General features: G+C 41.4%; 1 protein-coding gene across 2 annotated transcripts in view; it reads left to right on the top strand.

Moving 5' to 3' along the window:
- Nucleotides 1-19,495, top strand: part of BANP (BTG3 associated nuclear protein) — a 153,482-nt gene that overhangs the window by 128,648 nt on the left and 5,339 nt on the right. For both annotated transcript variants that reach the window (XM_083754570.1, XM_083754571.1), the window contains exon 12: nucleotides 13,489-13,635. In XM_083754570.1, coding sequence (XP_083610696.1) covers nucleotides 13,489-13,635 — 147 coding nt within the window. The remainder of the gene's footprint in view (nucleotides 1-13,488; nucleotides 13,636-19,495) is intronic.

Genomic DNA, 19,495 nt, shown 5'->3' with positions numbered 1-19,495 from the left:
GGGGTTTGCCTACTTAGGGGTCTAAAATATGAGCCTCAAGCTGGCATTCCAAAGAGAAAGCACTTTTCCCCTATAAAGCAGATATTATATCAATAGTCAAATGAGTTTCAATAAAGACCATCCTTCTGAAGGGACAAAAAAAATTCCTGCTGCTCCTTCCTTTAACAATCTGATCAGTTGAATCAATTGATTAGAAAGCCATTAAGGTGGGCAAAAACTGCTCATGGCAGGCACCATCTTAGAAAAAGCATGATTGCTGCACACAAGGGAATGTCTTTTTTATTTATAATGGTGGCTGCATTTAAAAACAAACCAAATAAGTTTTTGTTTTTGTTTTGTTTTAGTCATATGCATATTTAATCAGTCCATGGATGAACTGAAATTCCTTCAAGTAATGAGAATATTTATTTAAGCATCACCCCTTCTTAGGACAAAGGGCCACTGGGAGGCTGCACCCCTTCCCTCCCAGGAAGAACACCATGGCTAGTTAGGAGACCAACTGGGCCCAATCTTCTGGACAGAGAAGAAGCAGCATCTGGGAACTTGCTGAGCCCACCCCCAAAAAAAACCTGGCAAAAAGAATGCTTGGCTCCAGTTGTTAGTTGTCCTAGGGCTGAAGAAGCAGGTGTAAGGGAACCACTGCTGCCATTCATTTGCATAAGTAAGTAAGTAAGTAAGTAAGTAAGTAAATAGATAGAGGCACTGAATGGGAACACAAAAACAGTAGCAATGGGAGTTCAGTTTGGCCCAGATTGCATATAAATGCTTGTAGCTTACCACTTTGTGTTGGCCTTGAAGGGCTGATCTTCCTTCTTGTTTTCTCTTCCACTCCTCTTCCCTTGTATGTTTCATCTTTCTAGTGTGTAAGCCTGATGGCAGGGCCCATGCTACTCTCTTTTCATTGAGGTGAACCATTTTTGGAGACTGAATACTGAGATAAAAATATAGTAAATAGTATCAACTAAAATTCCTTCTCAAGGCCTGCTTAGAACCTTTCTTAAAGGATTTTATGAGGCTGATAGCACTGAATGCACACCTGCCACCATTGCCCTCTATGATTTTATTAAGATGTTTCTTAATCTTAGATATATTGCCCTATAAATCTTAGAAAACATGCAGAGAGAGAGAATGGATGAATAACTTTTCTCTGAGAGCAAAGTTCTAAGCTGGGTTTGGGATCTAGACACTAGATGAGAACACACTTTCAACCAAAATGAAAAAAAAAATCTGATTTTTAAAGGCACAATAGAATAATCCCACTTCATTTTTTCCATCATTGCAAAGGGGATGTGATTGGCAGCAATTGCCCTGCACTTTTTGTTGGGAGAAGCAGTGGCACCACTCTTCCCTCCTTCCCTCCTTCTTGTCTGGCTAGGTGAGCAAGTGGTGTTGGGGTGCTTATTGGTTCATGTTGCAAAGCCCCCTGGGCTGCCTGGGACCCTGAACCCGTGCCCAGTGGTCCAACTTTCATGACATCCTTTGTTGGCAAAGAGATATCAAGCATCTGCCTGTTGGCAACTTCTGTGTGCTTTTCATTATTTTTCTAATTGCTGATTCTCTTCTCGTGCAGCAACCAGAGTGGCAGATGTGTGTATTTTGTAAAGTGCTGGGGCCTGATTTCAGATCCAAGTTGGGCCAATTTGCATAATTGCTCAGGTAAAGCTCAGGAGATGCTGCATTTATTTCCTTCTCTTGAACTTGCAAGGGAAACCCAGCTGTCCTGTGCTTTTGCTCACATGAGATTTGAACCACTGTCAGCTCTTCCTTCAAATTTCTACCAGCTTTGTGCTGCTCTGTAACATGCTGTTGGAACAATGTTTTGTTACCCTGACAACAAAAGCCATATTTTATATGCTGTTTTGCTTGTAATTCTCTTTTGAAAACTCCTCCTGCCAGTTATGATGTAAATTAAAACATTTGTAAAGTTTACTTACTTTTACTACTTGTTTCTGCTCCCCCCCCCCAGTGGAATTTGGCATAGCCCTGATGTTTTGAATGTAAACCAAAGGGCTACTTTAGTTTTTCTAAGACTAGGATACTGTGCCCAAGTAATGCTAGTGAACTTTGGAAGATCAGCACAGCTTTGCAGTGTAAAATTATTAGTGGATTCCAAGTACCTTCAACAAACTACAGTTACCATAATTCCTTGGCACGAGCAATGGTAATTACCTAGTTAAAAGTGAGTTTATTTTGACGTGATTTTAATGATAAATATGGTCTCAACACAAACATTATTTGATTTGCTTGCCTTTTGAGGTTGACAAAAGGCAACACTGAACGCGATTCACATTCACTGGTTAGATGGCAAATAAATAATGAAGTTTATTCCACAAGAATTTTCACCACCTTGCCATTGTCGTCTTACTACTTGCTTGTCTGAACACAAAGCACACTATTCTTGCCAGATGTCTTTTCCTGGCTCCCTCAGTTCCAGCTTGTAGCTATAAGATAACGGATAGCTGGTCTTTTTCTTGAGCAGCCTTAGGACAACTTCTGAACTATGTGGGACTTGCATGTGGGCTCCCAGACTATGCTGAAACTTTCTTAAGAAATATTAACTTGCCTAAATCCACCTAGTGAGCTTTGTAGGCTGGTAAGGATTTAAACCAAGATCCCAAACAAGAAATTCCAGTAAAAGACTCGGGTCTACTATCCTATGCTAGTCCACTACTGAGCTATGAAGCTGCAAGTTGTAACCTTTTACTGTTACTTTTACTGTTACTTCATGTCTAGGTACCAGCAGTTCCTGGTTGAAAGCCAAAGACCCCTGGCTGTGAATGTTTTCCCCTATCCATTCTTTTCATCAGAGTGTATAATCAGTTTTTGCTGATAAGATGCTGCACAAAAATTGGTTAGGATGTTATTTCCTCTTGAACTTTGTGCAGACTTTGGCAGACATCCATATTTCTTGCCTTTAAGCCCTTTAACTGAGCTCTTGCACTCTGATGAAACTAATTCCATAAGGAATTTCTCAAGGGGCAAATCAGACATGACTTAGACCCCTTGTTCACATTTATTGGTCTAGAAGGCACTTTTGTGTAAATTTATACAAAAGGAATAAGTCCTCCTTGACCTTGAAGTATATTTGGCAATCATTTTCCACTTTGGCTACATCGTGTTGCAACCGGATGTTTCCCACTAGCCAGCCAGTTTGGCAAGTCACTACTTATTAGTCACTGCAGAGCCCATATTGGGGAGAAGTGGGGGAAGCAATTGGGCTATTGCCATTTAGCTTGGTCCTTACCCTTCTGTTGTATTTCCAACAGCTAAGTCCTGATTACACTTCCCTGATCTTGGTTTATTCACTTCCATGAGAAGTCAGTTTCTTTAGCAAGGCTTTACTGTAGGTTTGTACAACCCCACCTCCCAAAGTAACAAGTCGTAGACAAGCATTTAAGCTGTCCTCTGTATGTTTCTCAGAACAGAGACTAATTATAGAATCTGGCTCAGGTTGTACTTCAAAAGGAAAGGTTCGAGGGATATTTGTGCATGTTTTTTTTTTTTTTAAACAGCCTCAGATTTTTGGCTGCTTTTATTAGAAGCCTTTGGCCAGTCAATGTATCGGCTCACTTTCAAACACTGTAGTTTGGCTCATTTTTGGTAATGGCCTGAGAGTTCAGTAAAAGAGCCTCTTGGGGCAAGAAGTAGTCCATTAAACATCTGTTACTGTTGGTGTATGAGCAAGTCTGCCAGTCTACCGAAGCCAGTTTATGCAGAGTCTTCCTTAACTGCTTAAGCCAACTTGAGCCTGAACTATGACCAGCCAATTAGCTTTTGGCAGTGACTCCAAAGAAAACAACTTAACAGAAGAAGTAGAGGGTTTGCAACGCGCATTCTCCAGGATCCACAATGGCTTGTAGCTTTGTGTATTGATGTAGAATTTGCCTTCACTGACCAGGAAAGCTTTTCTCCTTGTGACCTCATCCTTCACTTCCAGTCCATGTGGAATGTTTACTGTAATAAGGGATACCCCATAGTGAATCTATGTAAAACTGCACTTCATCTTCACATGCAAAGCTAATCATTACGGGTTCAGTTCAGTTTCACAGGTGCAAGAGTAGTTCCCAATGGGATTGTTTGCTTTTGTTATTAGGTACCAGTTACAGATAGGTAGCCGTGTTGGTCTGCCATAGTCAAAACAAAAAAAATTCCTTCCAGTAGCACCTTAAAGACCAACTAAGTTCTTGGTATGAGCTTTCGTGTGCATGCACACTTCTTCAGATACACAGATATACGTGTATCTGAAGAAGTGTGCATGCACACGAAAGCTCATACCAAGAACTAACTTAGTTGGTCTTTAAGGTGCTACTGGAAAGGATTTTTTTTGTTTTTATTAGGTACCAGGTATTCTGCCAGAACTTTGACATTCAAAATTAAATAATCTTCCTATAAGTATAAACCTGAACAATTTTGGAACAGGGATTATATTTGCTCTGGGGTAATGGTCTTTGACAGCACTGTGGTACAGAGCCCACACATGCTCACATTTTTAAAAGGCATAATAGGATCTGGAACAGTATGTAAAATTCTCAAATTCCAAATTTTGGAATATAGAGTCTATAAAGCAACACAGAGAGGAGGAGTTTTTCTTAGAATATTTCACATTCTAGAACACAGCATTAAATGTTTTTTGTATGCCTAGTCAAACAAGCACCTGGTATTTTCCCATTCTTGACTTTAAATATAGGAATAGCAATAAATGTGTTACCTTTAAAGAAGAAAAGAAAAAGAAAGTCAGAGGTATTGGACATTTAGGACAATAATTGATTTTCAAAATGAAATCCCTGTAACATAATCCAGAAAATTGTCTTTGTTATACAGTGATGCTGTAAATCCTCACCAGAATCACACATAGTAAGAGCTTCTGAACAAATTATCCAGTTGCATAATTGGAGAAAATTAAACTTTCTTGAAACCATGATGCATAATTAAATTTATATATATATAAATAAAACCCAACTTTCCTGGTGATGAATCTGACGCTGCTAGCATATCTTGGATTCAGATCTCTTCCCCCTAGAATAGCCTCTGTAATGGTTTACAGACAAGGGACCTAGATGAGGTAACTTTTCCTCCAGCAACTAGATAATATCCTGAAATTGCGTTCCCACTTTAATCAATGATTCATTAGAAAGCGTGCCTTTGTATGAATGCCAGTTTTCCAATCTGATTTCCACCATGAAGTGTTTGTTTTGTCTTATTGTTTGGTGCATCATAATTGCTTGCTATCTTTTCTTTTTAACTGTTGTGGGGCCCTGATGATTCCTGGTTAAACAGTGTGTGTGTGTGTGAGAGAGAGAGAGAGAGAGAGAGAGAGAGAGAGAAAGAGAGAGAGAGAGAGAGAGAGAGAGAGAGAGAGAGAGAGAGAGAGATATTTTTGATTTCAGCAGTAAATAGATCCTGTACTAAACTGCCTGTGGTGCCGGTTCGCCAGAGCAGCTTCGTCACAGCGCTGGCTCCCGGCCTCTAGAGTGAGATGAATGCACAACCCTAGAGTCTGTCAAGAATGGCCCGTACGGGCAGGGGTACCTTTACCTTTACCTTAAAAGGAGCACATCACTATGAAAACCAAACCAATTTTATGTCCTTGAAGTCTCCAAGCCACTTTGAAATTATTTCTTTATTTATTGCATTTATATCCCTCCATTTTCTCAAAGGAGTGCAAGGTGGCACAGATACCCCTCCACATTTAATCCCAGTGACAAACCTGTGAAGTATGTTAGGCTGGGGTGGGGTGGGGGGCTAATGACTGGCCCAAAGTCACCCAGAACCCTGGTCTCTCAGGTCCTAGTCCAGCACTCTGTCCACTACATCACGCTGACCTTTGGTGGAAACTGTTATAAATAAAGAGCAAATCAGAGAGGTTTGCATTTTAACACAAAAACACAAGAAATACAAAATCCAAGTTTGTAACATCGTCAGAGGTGCATTTAAAACATGAAAGTTAAGGAGGAGCTGGACATGCAGAAGCCAGTACATTCTCTGCATTGGAATCCATTGATAGCACAGCCTGTCAGTTGATGTGCCGTTGCAGCTTTGAAACTCTTTCAGCTGAGCTAATAGTTCACAGATTGGTTTTTAATTACTGTGATTATTCTTGTTCCCCTGGAAGCTATTTGTCTTTGCTTTTGGTTCTTATGCTGCAGCTGTTGCTCCTGCTGCTGAACATACGTTGCATTTTTTGGCTTGCTGGTGTTCTCCAAACAGGCCTGGGGAACATCCTTTGGTTGCTCCTTTATGGCCTTTGCATTAGGTTTGGCCTAACAATTAGGCAGAATATGTAGAAGAGAAGGAAAATGTTTTGGTACATGGGGCAGGAGGCCTTAATATAATGATTTGTTTGTTTAAAGGTGCATGTCTTCCATCCATTTTGTATATCATGTTTGAAGCATTAGAATGCATATTCTGTCCAGCTAACTGACCCCACGGGCTGCTTTCAAGAAGCACAGAGCCAAACATGGTTTTAAAGAGCTGCCGTTGCTCTTTGGCTCCATGGTAGGCTCTTGCTGGCCCTGCATCCTAGCCGTGGTGGGGAAAAATGTCCACAGAGTATCTAGATTTCCAGCATATATTTTCTGGGTCATAGATGCAGTATGATCTATGAGATGAGTATTATATGCTTGTACGGTGGTATCACTTCTATTTTTTGAGCTGCCAGAGTTCACCATGAACACCTCCCTTGTTCTCTTATAAGGGCAATGGCATTCCTGTAAGTTCCGGCTGAAAAAAAGCCCTGGGTGGTATGTTGTTATTCATAAAGTAGCAAATCCAAAAAGATGCCAGCTGTTGGATCACAGCAGAGCGCAAAGGCAAGTCCTGGGCTTGTTGGTAGCCCACTAGAGTTGCCAGCTCCTGCCCCTGAAATGGTTTCTGTTCCTTTTCAGAGCTCCAGAGTCTTCATGCTAGGACAGTAAGAGAACAACTCTTATTTGAAGGCTGCACATAGTTCCAATATAATAAGCCCTGGCATGCCAGTTGTTGTCTATCTCAGGTCAGTCATGTTTGCCCCAAATAGGCATTTCACATTAATTTTGTACAGGGCTATTTTTCTAGAAAAAAGGGGTGCCCAAACTCACCATGGGCGCCTCACTTTTTTTCTTATAACGGCAATGGCACCCACCTGACAGGTGCCAGAACTGAGTTCCAGCTGGGGAAAAACCCCTGGTTTTGTATCATTAACCATTACGTAATGGACTTCATATTTCTTGGACATGCTGAGAGTAATATAGAGCAGAACTTTACCAAATCAATTGCTACTGATGATATGTGAAAACTAAAAGCAGATGATAAACTTGAGGGTCAGGTGGTAATATTTATTACACCAGGAAAGAGTCAAGATAATGAATAATATCTGTACAATTATTGGTTTCCTTTTCTACCTCCTGGTAGAGTTAAAAACGGTTTCAGTTTTCAAAGCATGTTGGCTAAGGAATCCAGGAAAGGAAAACTAAACTAGATTAATGGAAGTTAAGCAAATTGCATCTTGACGGATTTAGAGCCTATGCAGAATTGGGTTGATGATAGCACACTTTAAACTACCGGTACTTAACCGTCACTTTGGTGGCAAGTATTTGGTTGTAAATATTACTCCAAATTTCAGTACACTATATCCGAACTTAAATATATGTAAGAAATACTTCCCACATTAGTTAGAAAGGCAAGCACTCTCTTTTCCTTGTGATAATGTGAGATCAGATGGGTTAACAGGTATGTTTCTTTTGCAAAAATGCAGAAGCTCCCCAAATAGCCTTTGGAAGTAATGGATCCATTCTAGAACATATTTTTTCTCTCCTGTTTTCTTGCTCAGCTGCTTCTATTTCCTTGCAATTTCTCCAGAAGAAGGAACCTTAGTCCTGAAATTATATTAGAGGTCAATCAGAGCAGGCTTTAAAGGATCCAAAGGTCTACCAGCAGCCCTGAATTTCTTCAGCCATAGCAGACTTCCAGACTTTTAAACGGTTGCTTCGCAGTCCACAAAAGCTGGTCCATGACACCATATTTCTTCTGTTCCCTCCCTGCACTTTAAAAAAAAGTTCATGCAGAAATTCTTGAAGCTGTTATTTGCATTGTTGAATATTTCAGTTATGAATGGTTTCTAAATAGCTGTACACAAAATAATTAAAATCTTATGTGTAAAAGGAACAATTTCTTTTATTGCACCATAATCTAGGAGACAGGAAGGAATAATGAGAAGATAAAATGAGAGCAGTCCTGTTGCGCATTGCTGAGTTCCTAATTTTTAAAAAAGGAAACAAATTTGGGATTTGCACAACCTAATTAAAAACAACACACCACTCAAAGCAGCAGTAACAAAACTGTATACCCAATATAGCTTTGACTGCAGACTGAAGAACTTGTCCTTTTGAGAGAACAGGTTTTTGTTCCTTAGAATTATCCTCCTGCATGGAAATACTTAAAGTTAAAAATGAACATATATATGGTGGCTCCCTGAAGAATAATTGTGAGCAGTAAATATTAATGAACCAAATATGTGACCTGAGCAGTTACTAGGGTTTGGAAGCTTTGCCTTCAGAGAGAACTAGGGAGGCAAGGGAAAGAAGAAGGAAAATATGTTACCTTTTAATACTTTTTTCCTGGTCTGATAGTTAAATGCTAATTGGGAGCTATTCGTTGCAGATGGAAACTATTTTTAAAAGGAATGAAGGGTGGGGGCAGAGAAAGATGTGCATTCTGGCTCGGGCCATTTTTTTCTAATTTTACTATTTGTCTAGAATTCGTAATGCAACCGCCTTCATAGTGCCATTGTTGTGAGAATGTGCAAAAAGTCAGGAGTTGAGGGGCTTTGATCCACCCATCAGAATAATTGACATTGGGTTGTATCTAATGCTAGTCCTATTCAGAATAGACCAATTGAAATTGATGAACGTGACCAACTGAAGTCCCATAATTCCAGTGGGCTGATAGTCAAATATAGCTGGATACAACCCATTGTGCAGCAGTTGTCCATGCTCCAACAATATGTGGAATATGCAGAAGAGGGATGGAGAACCTTACCTTTCTTCATAGAATCCAGCATGTTCTAAATGACTGTAGGGGAAAGGCTGTAGTTCTGTGGTGGAATGCATTCTTTGCATACAATAGGTTCCAGGTTCAATCTCTGGCATTTCCAGGCTGGGAAATACAGTGGTACCTCGGGTTACAGACGCTTCAGGTTACAAACGCTTCAGGTTACAGATTCTGCTAACCCAGAAATAGTACCTCGGGTTAAGAACTTTGCTTCATGGTGAGAACTGAAATTGTGTGGCAACAGCGGGAGGCCCCATTAGCTAAAGTGGTACCTCAGGTTAAGAACAGTTTCAGGTTAAGAACGGACCTCCAGAACAAATTATGTTCTTAACCTGAAGTACCACTGTATTCTTGTATCAACCTCAAAGAGCCGTTGCCATTTAGTGTAATTTGGGGTGGGAGACCTTTGGCCTTCCATATGTTGGACGGCAACAACAAAAGTAAATGGAAAGCAAAATGATTTTCCCTCAGAAAGTCACAGCATATCTCTTCTTTGACCTTCTAAAACTGATTTTCTCTCTCTTCAAAGCTGGGCCTAAAGTGTTGAACTCCTTTCCTGCTCCTAAGGGGGGGGGGCAGGGGAGAGAGGAGCATCTTCACAGCGTTTTTCCCCTCCCCACTTTTCCATTTGTCTATAGTATCTTGTTAAACTGGAAGGGCACTTCTATTTTCTTTGGTTTTATTGACCATCTTATATTACCTATTTTGTATCAGTGTGAAAGGATGTCTAAGAAGCCCTCTGGAATTGCAAAAGAAAGTTCAGCCTTGGGGCAAGCTGTTTGTTTAGGGTTTTTCATAGAAGGGTTCCTTTTGTATTTTAAGGTCAGCATCAGGTAAGGAATACAGAACTGAACTGGTGGTCTAGAGATCCTATGAACAGCCGGACAAAGGCAGTATTCTTGCTCAGGAACCACTTGCCAAAGTTCTCACATAGATCTCCAGGCTTTTTTTGCTGTACAAGAACAAAGACTTCCTTGCATTTGTAGCCTCAGCACAATTGTGCCACGGTTATTAGTATTTATCTGTTATCCTTTCCTGTCTCCTTTAAATGTTTTTGGAAACTTCTGAGCAGGAATGTATTTCTTTTAAAAAGCTCATAAACTTCCATAGGCAAGTACTGTGGGCGCTCCCTCTTCAGTTCCCAGTCTCACACTGTGCACTCCTCCATCCAGATCTAGATGTCCAAAGACAGAGAAAATCTGCTTTCTCCATTGAAAGTAAATAGGGCAAGACTTTGCAAGCATGTGGCATCTTGCGCTCACTGGAGCTTCTGCGCCTGGCAGAACTAGCTAAGTGGTTGCTTGGGGCAAGATCTTTTTTTCCAGGATTTCTTGCACTGTGATTGGATTGTTCACAGCATCCAGCTAGGCCCCGGGAACTTTGGCAACATTGGAAAGGGCCCTGGGGCAAACCTCTCAGGCTGGGCATTGCAGCCACTTGCAAGAAATAGTTGCATCAGGGCAACCTGTGTAGACACTCCTGCCATAACCTGGCAGTGTCAGCCTGAAGAAGGATGGGATGAGCACTGTGAATCACACTTTCCCCTCTAATTATGCTCATTGATTTGTCAGGGGTGATGCAACAGATCCCTAGTGAATTTTGGCAAACCAGTCTTATCTGAACTTATTTTCCCATCTTGCAAAATCGCAAAAAATAAAAAATCTCTGCTGACTTTTTAAGCTACATTTTAGCTACCACAGCTCTGTAGTTTGAGTCCAAAAATCCCTAAAAGAATTCTTAGTACTGTAACTGTATGATTTGCAGAAACACAGTCTCGCATTATCTGTGAGAATGGTTGTTCCCTGAAGGTGGCCTGCCACCATCCAGTACCCGTTAAAAAAGCATTTAAAAGATTTAGGGATTCAGCACAGCTGTGTTAATATTTTATTGCTTGTAAAAGCACATCTCTAAATATTCTCTGAAGTCCTGATGAGAAATGGGGGATGTTTGAATGTGTTTCTTTGTAGAGCTTGGTGGTTATTTGCATTGTCTGCTGAAGACAGTGTGGTTGGTGGGGGTAGTGGTGCTTTTGGACTATATGGTAGGTCCTCTTTGTCATTTGATAACAAAAAGGAGATCCTGAGCCAACTGGAGAGGAGTGAAATGTACTGAGCCGTGACTGAGTCTGGACTGGCCCACACTTTGGCTCAGCAAATTCAAAAATAATACACTACAACGCTATACTGGCTTCCTTTTCACATTCTTCTTCGGTAAAAGGACGAGCTGGGGGAAAAGACGTCTCTTTTTTTACCAGTGTTCTTATCTGTCTCAGTAATAATTCCACAGGCAGGACAGTAGTTTTGAACAGCTGTAAAATAAATTAGATTAGAATCTCTACACTTTGCTTGCTCTCTGGTCCTATAACTTCATCATAGTAAGATGGTTTAATTAAGAGGCATCTCCTTCCCTTCCATCCCAGTATGTCTAGAGGCTTTGCATGCTCTTTTTTCAATCTCTTAAGAAACAAGGGACTTTAAAAAACAAAACAAAATACATATTATTCAGGGATTTGTGTGGAGGAAGAACCCATTAGTTATTCTCAGCATTCCACTTGTGTCTACAGTTTACTTACAAACAAGTCTGGTATTTTTTTACTGTTAGCAAAATATTTAACCAGTTACTTATGACACTTCATACAAATTTACAAAGCGGGAGTACTGTAGTGCTGGAAGCCCTGTAATTAAAGGTGTTATTACAACACATGAAGATGATCCATTGCTGTGAAAGAATTGGTCCATCTTCAGAATAATACAAATATTTAAGGAATACATTGACATTAAAAGTTTGCTCTGCCAGCTATGACACCAGATCCTCTCATCTGTATTCCTTTTGTGCCTCAAACAGAAAATACCAATTTGATCCTTTTTGTTGCAAATACCAGGCTAAGAAAGGAGGTTCTAGGGGTTGGGTATAACAATGGTATATATCAGAGTTTAGTACATTTGTGTTCTTCCTGCATTAAAAAAAAATCCACAAAAATAAAATGAACCTCTCATTTCTTGTTCTGATCTAAAGGAGGGGTAGAACTGGGTACCATTCGCATACTGGTGAACATCCAACCCAAACCCCCTGATTATCTCTCCCAGTGGCTTCATATAGAGTTGAAAAGCATGGGGGAGAGGACGGAGCCCTGTGGCACCCAACAAGTGAGAGTCCAGGGCTCTGAACACTCATCCCCCAAACCACTTTCTGGATACAACACAGGAGGAAGGAATGGAACCACTGTATAACAGTTCTCTCAGCACCCAACTCCTCTTGACAGTCCAGAAAGATACCATGGGCAATGGCATCAAAAGCTGCAGAAAGATCCAGCAGAACCAGGAAACAGCTTTTCCCTCTATCCCTAGCTCACCAGAGTTCATCAACCAGCACAACCAAATCAGTTTCAGTCCCATGATGGGCCTTAATCCCGATTGGAAGGGATCCAAATGATCCCTTCAATGACCACCCACTCAGTCACCTTGCCCAGGAATGGGAGATTTGCAAGACCTTGGAAATAAAGTGTTTCCAGCACAGTTTTTTCCTCTAAGTAGAGGAGCTATTTTATTGGATTAACAGGAAAATCTGGTAAAATTAATCTGAATACACAGTCCCGGAATACAAATGCATTCTCTTTAAACATGAGTATACACTACCTATTCCCCCCCCCCCCAGGTCGTTAGTTCACAAGATACTGCTTTTGACCATATGAGCAATCCAGATATTTCGATGGAATGCTCTCACTTGGCCAGAGCTTGTCATGCCCACCAGGTGACTGTGGAAGTGGCCCCAGCAAGTTCTGTAGAATTGCTTATTAAAAGAGCTGTTGAGACCATGAGGATTTAATCTCGAATGCTTCCATGCCTGAAAAAAGTATTGCGTGAATGAATGATTCCTCAATTAAAATAGGACTTGATGAGCACTAATTTTGTTAAATCTGCTATGAATGGTCCTTATGAGAAGATGGTGAAATTATCAGAGTGGTGATGGAAAATATGATGTGCTTATTACCAAGGGCAGGATTTCAACAGTTTGAGGGAAATTGCTTCCTTGTTGTTCCTAAAATATTGCCACCTTACCGGTTGCAAAGAAATGTCTAGCTAGATTTGTATAAATAAAAGATAAAACTGGCACAATTTTAACTCCATTATCTTAACACAATGGACTTCGTTGTTATATTAATCATGAAAATCAATATGTTTTTATCCAATGGAAAAAGCTTTGGATTTTAGACCATAATAGAGATAAAGCATTAAATGCCTATTGAGTTAGGAAAAAAATATTTTTTCATCAAGTCTTTCAGACAAGGACAATATTTTCCTCTCCTTCTGGGAACTCTTGTAGTCTAACTTAATAGTTACTGACTAAGGGGTTGGTTGAGCTTTTGGGGGGCTTGCATCTGTTCTTGGTCTTCCAGATGTTTCATGATACCTTTGTGATTATGTCTGCTTACAGGATCTCTCTCTATTGGTTTGTCTGCAGGTGCTGCCGGGCGCTCGATTGATTGCTGTTGCCTCACCAGCTGATCCTGCAGCTGGTGGCGTTGATGGATCTCCACTCCAAGGGAGTGATATCCAAGTCCAGTATGTCCAGCTGGCGCCTGTGACGGACCACTCAGCTGCTAATCAAGTACGTAGATCTTTTCTCTGTTTGAAAAGGAATGATGGGCATTTGTCTCCCGCTGGGCCTGTGATTCTCAGTTTTTGTAAAAGTGTTGCCTATAGTGTGTTCTTTTATATTTAATGATAACTATCTCTCTCCTGTCTCAGTTTCAAGTTTAGTGGATTTGCCCTATAATGGCATCTGGAATCCATGCCTTGGATACCATTTGTATACATTTGTTTATTTTGCACAGTTTGTCCTGTTTTTCATAGCATCAGAGTGGGGGACCTCCCTTACGTTTTTAATCTTGCCTTTGCTATCCTAACCCTTGCAATTGCACAGTATTTGAATCAGAAGTTGTATTTTGTGCTCAGTATGATTGCTGGTGTTTTTGAATAGATACAACATAAGAAAAGCCCTGCTGGATCTCAGGCCCATATCGTCTCACATCCTTTTGTCAGGGTGGCCAACCAGGTGCCTATGGGAAGCCCACAAGTTGGATCTTGAATGCACAGAAGTAGCTTCATCCCCAACACACCCAATCATTAATCTCCGGGTGGCTTTAAATTCTTGAGGGATAAGGCTATCAGTGGCAACTAGCTATTATGGCTATGTTCTGCCTTCAGTATTGGAGGTAGTAAGCCTCTGAATATCAGTTCCTAGGAAACACAAGTGAGGAGAGTACTGTTGTGCTGTTGTGTTGCTTGTGGGCTTCCCTTTGGGTCATCTGGTTGGCCAATGTGAGAACAGGATGCTAGACTAGATGGGACTTTGGCCTGATCTAACAGGGCCCCTTTTATCTTATTATGATCTTACTGTAGGTAGAAGGAGCACATATGCCTAAATATTTCCATCAGCCCTGAGTGAGGAAGCCTATGAGTTCTACTTAGAATCTGAGGTTCTCTTTCGAAAAATAAAATAAAAGTATGATGATTATTTAAAGGGTCTCACTTAAGATTTTTATGGCTTTTCATGAAAGACTGAGCTGTTGATCCAGGAGTTTCCCAAAGTTTCTTAAGCTGAACTTCATTCTTGGCGCACATGCCAAGGCTGGCTACTGCTGCTTAAGTGTAGTGTGCCCCAGCATCTTTGGCACTGTATCTTAATAGTGTCCTTGGAAGCGATCTGCAAATTAAGCCAGGGTTCCAAGTCAAGCTGGTTTCAGGCCAAGTCCCCCAAAGCAAGAGGCAGATCCAGGCAGACTCAAGAGCTACTTGTTACCCAAGGGTGAGCTGGAGGCAGGTTCAAGAGTGCTGGGGGTCAGAGCCAGGAAATTAAGTCAGCCCAAGGTGAGTCACTCCAGAGCTTGGCAGTTCCCAGAGCCAAGAACATTCTGTACTCTTTCCATAGCCAAATGGGGGGAGCAAACTTCGGCCTCAGAACCAAAAGGATATGACCCCAGACTCTAAATCAGCACGTGTAGGCCTCTAGCTTTTTCTTGGATTGTGATGTGGCCTGAATGAACTCCCCAGCCCTGATGCAGATGAAGTGACCGGGGAGAACACAATGACGAGTTGTGGTTACATCTCTTCTACACACTGCCAAGCCATAATACTACTGATACAGTATTGCCGCTTATGGTGCTTCCATTCCTAGAGTTCAGATTGTCAGCTTTTCCATTCCCAGCCCCTGTTTTGTAGCTATTTCTAACCTGGCTGCAACCATTGGCTCAGATTAGTGTGTTCCATGATTTAAGTTAGAATGGTACTCTTCTACTTGACATGCTTCTACACTTTTTTGCCAGCTTGAGGTGCAAAATTATAATTATTATAAATTATAGCTCTGCAATGGGGCTTTTTGGAAGCCAAAGGCCCGATATTTCAGGGGCCTCCTTTTGGAAGCAACTCCATTAAGGGGCAGTAGAGTGGTTTGGAATGTCCAAAAGACAGCTGTCTTGTACCTCCTTTTTGGATACAGACAGAGCAGGTAGAGCAACCTGGAGCACACAAAGCTTTTTTTTCCCATTAGGCAGCATAAAAATGTATAGAATTCTTGGTGAAAGAAGGAGCAGGGTGCCTGGTTGTATGTTACAAATATCTATAGACAATTTGGGTGCTTTATACTCTTCATTGCAAAACATTTGACACTATAATCTTGCACAACACTTTATATCTGTCCACAAATATTCAAACTGTTTTGTGGAAACCTGGGGTTCCCTGTTGTAAAGATAAGGAATGATGAACCCGCTCCCCCTGAAAGATATCTTGCCTGTCATTGCCCATTCCCCCCTGTAGCTCCAGGGAGTTTGGGATGTACTTGAGGTTAGGAGTGAATCTGTCCATTTTTGTTTTTCTCAGTTTCTAATTTTTCCACGCTTAAGTTCAATTCTCCAATTTCCACATCAGTTTGTGATTATTATTTTTTAAGTCCTCATGACAATTCTTCAGCAAATTTCTAATATCACATTTTCCCTACTAGACACATATTTAAAGCAGTTTTCCCCAACACTGCACATTTATGTATGTTATTTCCACTAATGCATACATTTATATGCACACTTTACCCTAACATATGCATTTTTGTACACATTGCTTGGCTGGAGAATTGCACTGCAAAATTCGGAGAATGGTGAATTTCAAATTGTCCCTTGCTGGTACTGTTTGTTTCCAAGAGTGTGTATCAAACATGGAACAACCCCTTCTCAAATCCATAATTCTTTATTTCTGGAAGCTGAATGGCACTGTATGGCCCTAGCACTGTTGATAATACACAGGATGTATGCCGTATTGTAGACCTGGGAATAGCTAAAGGAGTACGATTAAACACATTTCTCAATGAAGAAGGAATATATGGGCTGGCCAGTTACTTAAAGCTGGTGTGAAGTTCCAATCAGTCCCCACCCACAACTGGCAGTACACAAAACTATCCTCATTAATAATAAAAAGTCCCCCTCCTCTCCAGTCCCTTCCTGATCTGAAATGTGCTTTTAGAGATGATTGGACTGTTGTGGAATATTATGTAACCTTTGGTGTTGATGCCTTCTGGGTGGGGGATCACAAGGCAGCATGAACTCAAGAGTGTCTGCAGGTCATCTATTGAACAACATGTGTCATATCTTGCCAAGCCTCTCTTGTCAGCTGTACAGTGTCAAGTTCAAACTTGTTATGTTGGCAAACCCTTTTCAACATCAGCTTGTCTGCAGAAAAGCCCTGTTCATTGCAGAGAACTCTCATCTATATAGCATGCTGCTCAGGCCCCACAGGTCACTCTGCATGAATTGAGAGCATATCCTCAAAAATGCCCAGTGCTGCAGGGAAAGATCAGTTGTTGAACTTCCCCTATCAAACTATCTTTCATTGGGAGTTGGTTCGCCATAAGAATCAGTGCGTTGAGGAGCCCTAGATTCCCTGGAGCAAGTGGAACATAGTTCATGTATTCATTTAGGCACCTTAGCTCTGGAACTACCTTCCAAGGAATGTTAGACTGGCCCCAAAGGTATGAGCAGGAGGGTCTTGAAATACAGTGGCAGAACCGCCCCCCCAACACATGCAACACAGGAGTGTGGGTTTCTCAAGAACTTCCCACTTAGCTCTTGAATCCTGCTCAGCAGTGGGGGGGGGGGGGAGAAGCATTTGCATAAGGCAGTGAGTGATTTCACCCACTGAAAATATTTTAATGCTACCATTCTGTGGAATTATAAGAGAAAAAAAGTGAGCGTCACCATGAAAGTGTTACTTATTGGAACAATTCCAAATGGATCTCAGATTTTCTGTGTGTGCCAAACCATTGCTGCTAAATAAAGCAGCTATGGCAATAGCCCATCCTTTCTCTAAGGCACTAGGACTCTTCCCAAATGTCTCTCAGACATACGGAAGGCAAAAACCTTCACTGTCATCTGAATTGATGCCCTAGACAGTTGTCTTCACAGCAGGAGAGTCCTGCTTTCTTAAGTTTGCTTTTTGACCTAGAAAGTGTTCCGCAGACATCTATTGCTGCTGGAGTGATGAAGGGTTCACGCATCATATAATCAGAAGTGTTCTCTTTTAGCAAACTGCCCTCCTGGTTCCTGGCCTCTGAATTTTCCCATAAATTACCTTCCAACCGGGTGAGAGGCATTGCTCACGACTTCACCCTCCGCTTTTGCTGCTCAGATTTTGACAGGAGTCGGCCGTTTTGAATCCAGCGATAAATCTTTACATCTGTCTCCCAAACCATTGGCAGCGACAGTGGAATTGCTCTCTTTCAGACACTTTGCGCCGTGTTAGCTTTTAATATTGTGGTTAACCACAGAGATTATACCATGCTGAAGATAAACTGAAAGGAATGTTGAAACTTAAATGAAGGAGTGGGGTATGTTAAAATGCAGACAAGGGTAGAGATGGCTTTGCTGGAACTGGCAGGGCTGACTGCAGAGCCCACTGGTGCAAGTGAGACAAATCAGTATGGGCAGCCCATGAAAACAGTTTGATTTCTGAATAAAAAGAGAGGACGCTGAGGGCTTGGTGCTGCAGCAAAGCTGATGCAGGAAAGGTGCACTGGATTATACCTTCCTTTGGGGAGTTTTTACTCCTGGATTTCCTGCTCAGCACTACAGCCACAATCCAGGAAGCACAGGAAAGGGTCATCAAATGCACCCTTTTGGTACAGCTTCAGTTGCTGTGAGGATGTTTTTTTGAGTTGCACAGAATTTTTCACCAGTTAGACAACCTTGCCTAACTCCAGCACTTCCATGCTTCCACCCCAATGAAGGCTTGCTGACTTACAGTTTGTATCTTTTACTCAGTGTCAACAAAGCTATAGTTAGCACTATTTAATGTGCTCCACAGCAATTTTGGTCTCAACAGGCACCATTTAGCACTTTCTGGATTCAGTGCAAAACACAGATATTAATAACCGCCCACCTGAGGACCTGTGGCCCACAAATTAGGTGCTTAGGTGGCTAATGGATAACATTCTTGTGGCGGAGTATGAACAAGGCAGCTCCAGGCGTGAACAGATGCCAGCTTGCAACCCATCTCACGTCTAGGCTCCTTGTTTATTTTCACGCGCTGATTAAGTTCTTTCCTTACAGAAGTTCTAATGGTTCCTGACATGTTAAATTACAGCAATAACATTGGGAGTACCACACAAGAATTGTTTTTCCTTCCCTTTGCTGAAATTGGTGCGAGGGGAAATGGCTTCCACTTTAAAGCCAGCCCTTCGAAAGCCTTTCACATCTGGCTAAATTTTGGATAATTAAGCCTGGGTTTGCAAAGAAGCTGTTTTAGAGAGTTCTTTCTTCCAGGTGTTTGGGTGGCCACTTCAGCTGCAGACAAACTGTTGTTGTGAATATTCATATTGGTAACTTAAAAAAATAAAGAATAAAGTGAGCATTACCCAAATAGCCTGTAAAATTGAAGGCGGGTGGGGGGAGGTGTTGGGAGGTCTGTAGCTGGCAGGAGAACAAACAGAAGTAGGCAGTAATTCATTTTAATGTGTGTGACCTTAATTTGAGAACAAAGTGTTGCCATTTTGAACTTCATAGGCTCTCTGTATTAATAAGCTAATCATTCACCACACAAGGGAGGAAAATCATTAGTTGGACTTTTATTCACTGGACAGGGAACCCTTTTTAGCTAGGACTCCCTGGCCCCATTTCCAGAGATTGCAAAGAGGTGATGGAAGAGTTGGACTATTAAATTTAAAAACAGATAGCCACTGTGCGTTGGTTAGAACATAACTCCTACTGGCTTAACACTCGGCCACACAAAACCTGGTTTTGTAAAACCTAAAGCTTTTATGTCGCCTCTGAAAATGCTGGTGCTTTGGTGTGGGCTTCATGGGAAAATAATTTCTGGGGGACAGCAGGGAAATTGACAGAGACTGATTTCTTTACGTGGGATGCAAGTGAAAAAGCTAAAATCTGTCTTCTTTGCCTGTACCCATAGTCACAGTGGAATGTAGCAAA

This window comes from Podarcis gaigeae (genome assembly GCF_964106915.1).
Source record: "Podarcis gaigeae genome assembly, chromosome: 8".
Classification (NCBI taxonomy): Eukaryota; Metazoa; Chordata; class Lepidosauria; order Squamata; family Lacertidae; genus Podarcis; species Podarcis gaigeae.
The sequence above is the reverse complement of the archived record's forward strand: the minus strand, read 5'-3'. Positions and strand labels throughout refer to the sequence as shown.